Raw genomic sequence first — 9,631 nt, 5'->3', positions numbered from 1 at the left:
AATACCAAACCACCTGAAGGACCGTCTTGTTCAGTAGTAGCTCAGTAACTCGTGACTCACGCTGAAAATCAAACCGCGGTGGCTGTACAGTAAGTGAAGAAGCATTTTAATTTGACAGCTAATGCCTTTGTCATATCTGTGTTACAGCGGTGACACGCGGGGTTTTAATCACAAAGGAACAAACAGGCATTAGTTGATACGATGCTTTTCATCTAGTCCTGTCCCAGGGAATATGGACTGCGCCCAGCGACGAGCTGCTGATAGGCGCTGCCTTGCCTTCAGAGCATGCGGGAGGAAGCAAACAAACAAACAAGTCTGGAGGAGGGAGATGATTAGACGAGCCTCAGCTGGTTTTTTCCCCTCCTGAATGGCCCTCTTTCATCAGGATATGTTAGGACAAGTGCTTTTTCAAGCCAGGATATCAGTGGAAGACAGAGTGTTCTGTAAAAGTCATCCAGTTCCTGGGTAGCATCAACAGACGCGATTTCTCTGCTCCGCACAGAATATACGGTCGACCTTTTCTTTTTTTTTTTTTTTTTTTTTTTTTTTTTTTGTTTTTAAATGGGTTTAGAAGCAAAAGGATGTGAGTTTTACAGCTAGTTATGAATCTTTTCGAATTTACTGACTTCTGTCTGACGCTTGGGCCGGCACAATGCTTCTGCTGTTCAAAGAAAACCAGTCCAAATTAGTATGTATAAGCCACTCGTTTTTATGCTGCTAACAAATGCTGCTTACCAGGGCATTTATCACTGGTGACGAGGGTCAAAAGTTGGGGGATGTTCTTTAATGATAGGATTTTTCTGTTCTGTAGGAGATTTTTTTTTTTTTAACTAAGGCTGGAGTTTTAGTTGTTTACTGGAACTGCAAAGATTTAAAAGGGGTTTTTAAAACTGGGTTGGGATATTGTGCCTTGCCTTTTTCTCACTTGTATTTCGGTAGCTGTCTTTTAGAGCAGTTTTATGAAGCGGCTGAGAGCAAAGAGAGTTCCTAGAGCGGAGATAAGGGACGGTCTTGGGTAATGTTGCTGTTTCAGTGTGGTGTAAAACAGGAGCTTTCTCGGAGGCGCTTGGCTGCGTTACCTCTGTATGGCACCGTGCTGGCCGTACGGAAACGGGAGCCTGTGTGGAAATGGGGGAGCACGGGTAGTGCTGGGGGGGGGTACAGTCTGAGTCACGGCACGCTGGGCTTTGTAAGGTTAGGATGCAGTTTAGGGAATAAACATTAAAATTAAAAACGAAATCGTGCTTTCAACAGGTTCTTTGGCTTTGCTTTCCGGTTCATTTCCATGCAGATGGATCCACGGTGACAAAAATGTTGCGATGTGGGTTGTCCTTTTCCTTCAATCTCTCTCTGCTCCTGCAGCGCAGATTTCTTACTTGCCTGCAACTGGGAATATTCTGCTTTATTGTAAAAGATTTCCTGACTGCAAGAGAGGAGAACATCGGGCAAGATGGACGATCAGAGCAGGAGTTGCCGATGCCTTTGGGAAGAAGCTCTGGCTCTTCCAAGGTTCTCCCTGCTGTAGAAATCCCAGTCAGTACTTTATTAGGGGTAAAAGAATATCCTTTGGGATATTTTTTGACTTTCCCAAAGAAATATTTCTCAAAATTCTTGGGCCCAGGAGTACTGTGAATTATCTCCTCGTGTGTTACCAAACCGTTCCCTTCCTCTTGCCGAAAAAGCAGACGAGTGCGCGTAAAGCCGGTATGTAGCCGAATGTCCTATACATTGTGTCGGCGTCACTGCTTTTGGGTAGCTCCTGGCCTTTTTTACTGCTTTCCTGTGAGATCTGGTGTGTGAAGGAAACAAGACTCTTCCTGGCTTGCTTACGGGATGAAGCGAATTCCCGTTTGCGGCAGTTGTCGCCGTTAGCGCGTGTGCCAGGCGGAGCGGAGCCGGCGCTTCGGGTCACAACTCTGGGAACTCTGCGCGGCTCCTGCTCTGACACAACTTGCTAGAAGCGAGTGGTGGTGAGTGCTGGAATGCTGCGGGAGTGTCAATGGAGAAAAGCTTGTTTTAATTAGAGTGCAGTTGTCCTGATGGCATTTTATTGATCTATGACTTGTGGAGCCTGGAACTTTGGTGAAAACTTTAGTTCACTTAAAGGCGGCTGAGATCTCCAATTTAAACCTGATCCAGGTCTCTCCGAGAATTTTGCACCTTGAAGATTCAGTTGAAAAATGAGAAAGCTTTGCCTGGGAACTTTGGCTGTGTTCTCAGAGAAGGGAAAAGCTGAACTTGCAGCAAAAGCTGACACGAAATTTATGTCTGTCTTGACAAAAACACTACGGTAGAACGGAGCATTAGTGCTCGCTTCTGCTCAAAGACCCCAGATAAAGTACAGAACAGATGAGTGCTGGGAGTAGTAACTCCTGTGGGATCATTTTCTGTAGCATAAGTAACTCCCGTGTAGCACAATCTCGTAATGGAGCATTTATATTTAGTAGAGAGCAGACAGTAATTAATGATGATCTATGTTTGGAAGTGTAGGGCGGCAGAAAATTGGGCTTTGTAACAAGGAATGTCTCTTGTGATGTTTTGCGCGGTGTAGGAAATGCAGTGTAAGCAGTTACTGCGGCCAACTAAAAGGTAGCTTAGTAGATGTTGATTTTCAGCCTCGTGGGAAATGTGAACTTTACTGCTTATGTCCAAGTCTGTTTCTAAAACGCCCGCGAGTGCCTTACGGTACCGTGTAATTAGCCTCGTGCTGGTGCTTGCTGTAACTACTGATTTTGTTCAGCCTTCTCCCTGGTTACGTTCTGGGGCCTCCGTGTCCTTCGACTCTGTGGAAATACCGTTACGTATCTGCACATACTGCGACCTGCTGCCTTATCAGTGGTGTTTTCCAGGATGGCTGTATCTAGCCAGAGCAAAGCAAAATCTATGCTATTGTGTCGGTTGGTTTTTGGTTTGTTTTTTTTTTTCCCCTGAGGTTTCAGTGCAGTTTCCTTTCTCTTGTGATGTGCAGGTTTCATCTGCCCTCCCTTCCTCTTTAAATCTACAGAGCGTTCATGGTTGCGTGTTCTCGTTTTTGCATTCCAAAGAAATCTCAAGAACTGAAATCGGTAGGAACTGATTGACTCAGATTCTCATCTTCAGTCATTTTACAGGTCTAAGCCTGTAAAAAGTCTTACCCTCTACGTTTTTTTTAATTGCAGAATTTGATAATCAAACGATAGTCCTTTTCAGCCCATGACAGCTCAGGCAAGTATCTCCTGCAGTGGTCAAGTAATAAAGCGTTGGTGGGAAATGACACATGAATAATCCATGAATAATCCTGCAGCCGTGCTGTGCAAGTGGCAGGACCAGACCCTGGGAACAGCTTCTCATGGCAAAGTCCTGCTACGTTTTAGTGAGGGGAAGCCCTTCCTTTCCTAGGCGTACACACCTGAGCACGCCTTTTGCTGATATTTCTTTCCAGTTGACTTCCTCTGTCATTTGTTTTCCAGCCTAAGCGAGAGCTTTTTCATGGTGAAAGGTGCAGCCCTTTTCTTACAACAAGGAAACAGCTCCCAGGGCCAGCGAAGTCTCCAGCATCCTCACAAACATGCAGGTAGTAGATGAAATCACCTACTGAAATTCTTTTTCCCTCTTGCTTTGCTGCTCATCCCGTCCGTGCAGGTTAATAGCACCCGTGGGTGGGTGGATGACTCCTCTGATTGTCATAGTGGGCCTTGGACAACCTGCTGGGTAAAACCAGGTTTAGCAGCCCACCTGCTTCGAATGGGAACGTAGGATTATTGAGTCTTTGTTTAAATTTTTGTCGTTATCTCAGAACTGTAACTGGAGCAGAAATTTCTCTGCAGACACCCTGGCGCTCTTTCGGCAGGGAAGCCTGCTGAGCCAGGAGGGCTCTGCTGAACGTGTCGCCCTGTTTCCCGCAGATGAAGGAATGTCCCTTGTGCTTCAGTGATTTGATCTTTGCCCTTTGGCCTGTGGGGAGGAAAACGGGGTGGGCTGAGTCACAGGGCTCTAGCACCTCCTGTAGCGATCGAGGTCCCGATGCAGCACGGCAGGGACGTTTCTCCAAGTGCTCTCCCAGCCTCCAGTAGTCTGAAGCTTGGGACTTCTGGTGCCAGCTGAGAGCATTTGTTCTTTTGAAATACCTGTTGCTGGGTTGGTTTGATGCTGCTGGTAAGAGTGAGGAACGTTTTAAAAGCATTTGGGTCTCTGGATAGATGTACATTTCTTAGCCCCTTATATCTCCTTGCCTGGTTTCAGGAAAATCCCCTTTTCAGTTAACTCATCACGATTTGGCCTGTGAGAGTTCAACACGGTTAAAGAACAGACTGTCCTTCTTCCCCCAGTCCCTTCCAGTGTGCCAAACTGGTGGGAAGAAGCAGCAGGGAGTTGTATGGTGAGCGTATGTGAGGATCGATAAGCAGCCAAGGGGGTTCAGGAAGGTGGATTCTCCTTACCCCATGTCTTTATGCCTTCTGTCTTTGACAGTTTGGGAGTAAGTGATTACTGGGAAAGAAGAAATAAGATCATCGGGGCACTCTGAGAGCAGGAGCACGTGGGAAAGGCACAGTGTGGTACTGTGTGTCTGCTGCTTAGTAAACACTCCAAGCACAAAGAGGGTGTTTGAATGCCAAGCTCGGCTTTGGGTTTCTTTAATTGTCAGCAATTTCGTATACCCAACAAACATCCTACGGAAGGAATTTTATCTTGTATGGAAAGTTATGAGTGCATTACCCAGTTATTAGATGTGAACTTGTTTTTGTTTTCTTGTAGATCGGTTGTTCCTTTCACTTGTTTTCACCAGACAGAAATGTACCCACCGCTCTAGAGCCCAGGGGACTTGTTGCAGGGGCAGCACTTTGAGATAAGAAGGGATCCATCACCCAAACAAGCCAAAGTTTTTTTTCTTTTCTCCTTTTTTTTTTTTTTTCCAATCAGTCGTTCCTTCTGCCTCTTCCTCCCCTGTCCTCAGTGCCCATATCTTTGTCTTCTCTGAGGTGCTGTAACAGGCAGTGTCATCGTTTGAGCCAGTCACAGGTGGTCTCAATTTATTTGGTACCTTCCAAATGCCGTAAGGTCGCGTTCTCACCCAGCCAGCCGGTGGCCACCCAAGCAGCTCACTTCTGTTACCGTTCTCTGGGACAGCAGCGTTAATTGGCCTCCCCGAAATGGTATTTTTTGACTTAGACACATCCAGTTTCATGAAAGGTCAAGGCTCTGCCCATTCTTAGCGCAGCAAGTGAGACCCTTTCTGATTATTTCTCTGCTTTCTCTGCAGGTGATTTGCCCCAGCACCTCCAGGTGATGATCAACCTCCTTCGCTGTGAGGATAGGATCAAACTAGTAAGAAAAGATGCTTTTTTTTTTTTTTTTTTTTTTTCCCCCCTCTCCTTTCTGTTGGAGGTGTTTGAAACAGACCTGTAGAGGTTCATGAAAAAGATTGGCAAATCCTAGGTTTAGGAGTCAGCTTAACTCTGTGCTGGTTGCCAGCTCTCCTGCGTTTTCCTGTCCACGCCTTTTGCCCTGGTCCTTACATCCAGGTAATGAGTTGGGTCAGGCAACTGATCTCTCTGAAGTGTGTTTTGTTAGATTTAATTTTCCAGTCAGCTGACAATATACAGGAGAAGGGACAGGAACTTGCTGATGCTGATGGATGCCCTTAAGTCGGTCTTGAAGTTGCATCCAAATGAGACTGAGCTTTCTTTTAAAGAAATCTTCAGATTAGATAGAATCTTCAGGTTACATTTTGTAGTATTTGGTCCAAGCTGGGGCAGGTGATCTCTGCTGACCTGCTCCCAACCCGATGCCAAGTCAAACTGGCAGCTGGCCTTGCTGGAGGATGGGCCATCTCCCCCTCTGTCTTTCATACTGCAGCTAAATAAAGCTTTTGGGCACAATTACTTTAAAAAATAAATACTAGGCAGCAATGGAAGACAACTGTCCAAAAGCTAGTTTGCAGAGCTTGATGACCTTTTTCTAGGCTGTCCGTTTGGAAAGCGTGTGGACAGACCGAGTCCGGTACATGGTGGTTGTATACAGCAGTGGACGACAGGACACAGAGGAGAATATTCTGCTGGGCGTGGATTTTTCCAGCAAGGAGAGGTATGTCTGAGGCAAGGCTGGGCTTAGAAATCGGGCAGGCTGGGTTCTCTGGAAAGCCTGTCAACACCAAACTGTCCCCAAGCACTTGGTTTACATGTATCTGCAAATTCTAGCAAGAGAAAGGACATGTGTGAGTTTTCTGACCAGTTACGGGGGTGATTTTTGTTCCAGAAAGGTTTTGGTCTCCTTGGGATCTCTGGGCAGCTGTGAGCAAAGCGTCCACGTGTAATTCACCTGTAGGGCTGTGGCGTCTACCTCACCTGTGGTAGCTTGCTGTCCGCTCACGACAAAACGCTCTTGCAGACACATTTGCAAAACTGGAACTTATTCTATCACCAGACTTCAAATCTGTTGATGGTATGATGCAATGGAGCTGGGTTTTGGGGGGAGGGAGCAGCTTAGCTGCCAACTAACATCAAAAAACAATACTGCAAAAGTACCTCCAAAACCAACAAACAAATGTGTCAGTAATGAGCTGTTTCTTTTATCTAACTGATAAGAGCACGTAATATTTTGAAAGGCAAATAAAATATTTTGCTATCGCAGACCCTCTCGCGTTATTCCGGTTCTAGGTGAGTAAACCAAGGCAGAAAAGCTTTTGGCTCAGAGAGACAGGGCTGGATTGGCAGGGCTGGAGTTAGAAGTCCGAGCTTCCAGACTGTTGTTTCTGTCCCCCGATGATTTAGCAGGCTGCCATGGTGTGCTGGCGCAGCCAGCGTGACTTTTTGTTTTCTTTTTTGGAAAACTTCGTGGTTGTCTCCAGTGCTCTAAGTGGAAGGGGGGAGCTTTTTGTGCTGCAGAGAGACATGCAGGGAAGCTTGTAGCCGTGCCTTCCGAGTACGATGATTGTCACTGGCCTCGATGCTGCCTCTTGTATCGCTGATAAACGAACTGCTGGGGGTGTAACGGGGGAAAGTCCGAGGGAGCGTTTCCTCGTGGCACACTTAGTGTGCAACAGCAGTGAATGCTGGCTCTGTCACCTTCACATCTGAAACAGCCTGGCAGCAATTTGCTCCTGGTGATTATTGATGTGAGACGAGAGGAAAGATGGAAAAGTTACGACAAATCCATTCTAACCATAAGGTGAGCTGCCAGTTCAGTTACTGTCTCCTCTGAAAGTCAAAAGTTTTTTGTTAACTCATGGTAAGTCTCACGCATAAAGAAGTCAGTTGGCATTAGCAGCTCTGTCAGTGACTCCATGGCTCTGTGTTGGGGCTGAAATGTCACTGCTGAGCTGTAAGTGTTCTGACTGCTGACAGTTTGACTAGTTGGGCGCTCTTGTGGGTTTTATTCCTTTTACATGTGTTTAATAAAAAACATTTTTTCTCGCAAAGCTCTAAAGTGCACATTGTCCACATGTGTGTTCAAACTGGCCTGTCAGATCCTTTGATCTGCTGTGGAAAGCAGCTGAAGGCTTAAAAAAGAGAGGAAAAGAACAAAACAAAACCCGAGTTCTTTGCTAACTGGCTGTTGCTGTATGCATCCCAATTTCCTTTAAAACTTTAATATCTCAGTAGTTTAATAATTTATTAGTTGAACATTACTGGCTTCCATTATAGTAGGGTTTTCCTGCCAGATTGCCTCTCTGAAATGGAAGTGTTCTTTTGGGTTAGGTAAACTCATAAAAGCCACTTTTTGTCTTTTCTACCAGCCAGAGTGATGAAGTGAAAATCGAACACGCAGAAAGGCCCCTCGGGTGCTCTTTGGAAGGGGCAGGCGGCTGCTCTGCCACCTACCAGGACTTGTTTTCAGCCCCGCTTTAGCGAGCTGCACCTCTGCAGCCACATCAGCGTGATCTGCTCGTGCGTCCTCGTGGGGAACCGCCTCGCGCTGAGCTCACGAGGGTTGAGAGAGCAGGAAGATGCGGGGGCGAAGACTGCGGGGCGCTCTGGCAGGCTTTGAGAGGGAGAGAAGAGCTGGTGATTCGGATTCTTGCTTCTGTGACGTTTCCCCAGCCCTGCAGAGCAGTCGGCATGTTAATGTCAGAGCAGACCTTTAGACTTCAGCTGCCGGTCTCCTTGTGCGTTATGCATTTGATAGCCCAAGACATTACTAGGAATTACTAGAGCAAGACTTGAGGATTTTAAAAATTAAAGAGTATTAATAATTTAGGATATTGGCGTGACCGCATTGTGGCCTATATTTAACATCCCGTATAACAATCTCTCTTCCAGTAAAAGCTGCACTATAGGAATGGTTCTTCGTCTGTGGAGTGATACTAAAATCCATCTCGACGGTGATGGGTAAGAAACCACATTAAAAGGATAAATGTGAATGTCCTTCCCTACTTGAGGGCTGCTCTAGGAGAGATTCTCCATCACCTTGCAAATGAAGTTTCAATTTTGGATTCATGGCTGCACTCCTCTTATTCAGACAGCGAGGTTTTGTCTTGCTGCCCTCCAGCTGCTGGGTGGAACCTGTGATACCCAGTGAGTGTCCTCAGAGCTCCCATTCCTGGTGGCCCACGCTGGGAAGGGTGTCTGCTTCCCATTCTGATTTGGGAGGATGTTGGAAAATGGGGGATACAAATGCTCATCCCTGATTCTTTTTGACTGTGAGTGCCCCTAGAGCTGCCTCGCAGTAGCTCTTTGTAGAGTGCAGCTTGTGATACAGAGAGGAGCAGTTTCTGAGTGGGTTTTTTCTTTTTTTCTCTATTAGTGGCTTCAGTGTGAGCACTGCAGGGAGAATGCACATCTTCAAGCCAGTGTCGGTGCAAGCCATGTGGTATGTGTGTTAATTAGCTGTATTGAGAAAGAGGCTGTCATTCCTGTGAATAAATTAAACCCAAATAAACGAAGTGCGTTTTAGCATTCTCCATAGCTGGTATTTGGTGAGATGCTGCAGAGATGCCGCTTCCCTGTGTCAGCAGGTAGCAGGGCTGCCATAAAGGGGCTGGAAGAATATTGATCCGAAACCAGGATCTTCTGCTTCAGCTGGGAGCTGCCATGTGCTCTGCAGTAATAAGGGAAGTGGCACTGGTGGGATGAATAAATATGAGAAAGACCAACTTGACTTCATCAGGCTGCAAACCCAGTCTTTCCTCTCTGTGCATATTTTCCGAGCTGGCTGAAGGAGGAGTCTCGGGACCCGCTGCCAATCTGATGGCATTCCCCGTGTTCTGCCTCCTTCCTGGGGCCAGCCTGGGGCTTCTGCCGCACGGAAACTTTCCGTGCCGCCCCGGGTGCCTGTTCACCTTTCAGCTCCTGTCACCCCTCCCATGTGCAGGGATTCCAAAACACTGAAACAGAGGTGGCTGAATCAGCAGCGGCGGTGCCAGCAAATTCCTCCTTGAAGAGGCTGTTACCCAGCCCCGCGCGGAACAAACGCGTCTCTCTTGGCCTGGGCAGTTTGCTGGCTCCTGCTGGAGCCTCGAGAGATCCCTGTCCTTGTGGCGTCTGATGGGGAAAAGATACAGATGTAGAGAAGGATGTCGTGCTAGGGATGATTTGGTGCAGAAACAAATGAAACTCTTGTTCCTGTCATTTTTGAACTCGGCCCCTCCTGTTGGCAACCTTAGATGTGGTTAATGCGTTCAGTAGAATGACATCTTCGGAGCAGAGCCTTAAAA

General features: G+C 46.8%; 1 protein-coding gene across 4 annotated transcripts in view; it reads left to right on the top strand.

Moving 5' to 3' along the window:
- The first annotated feature begins 421 nt into the window (after positions 1-421).
- The window catches only part of SSH1 (slingshot protein phosphatase 1), a 45,700-nt gene continuing 36,490 nt past the window's right edge, over positions 422-9,631 (top strand). For 2 of the 4 annotated variants that reach the window (XR_003399524.1, XM_026859640.1), the window contains exons 1-6: positions 540-688; positions 3,450-3,553; positions 5,240-5,304; positions 5,942-6,063; positions 8,238-8,306; positions 8,722-8,787. Coding sequence is in view for 3 of the 4 variants with exons in the window: in XM_026859640.1 (XP_026715441.1) it covers positions 603-688; positions 3,450-3,553; positions 5,240-5,304; positions 5,942-6,063; positions 8,238-8,306; positions 8,722-8,787 (512 nt within the window). In the remaining variant the exon portion in view is untranslated. Of the gene's footprint in view, positions 511-539; positions 689-1,448; positions 1,971-3,449; positions 3,554-5,239; positions 5,305-5,941; positions 6,064-8,237; positions 8,307-8,721; positions 8,788-9,631 lie in introns of those variants that run through there. The other 2 variants (XM_026859641.1, XM_026859642.1) reach the window with 2 other exon arrangements.

Source organism: Athene cunicularia (genome assembly GCF_003259725.1).
Source record: "Athene cunicularia isolate RWA chromosome 15 unlocalized genomic scaffold, athCun1 chr15_part1, whole genome shotgun sequence".
NCBI classification, from domain to species: Eukaryota; Metazoa; Chordata; class Aves; order Strigiformes; family Strigidae; genus Athene; species Athene cunicularia.
The sequence above is the reverse complement of the archived record's forward strand: the minus strand, read 5'-3'. Positions and strand labels throughout refer to the sequence as shown.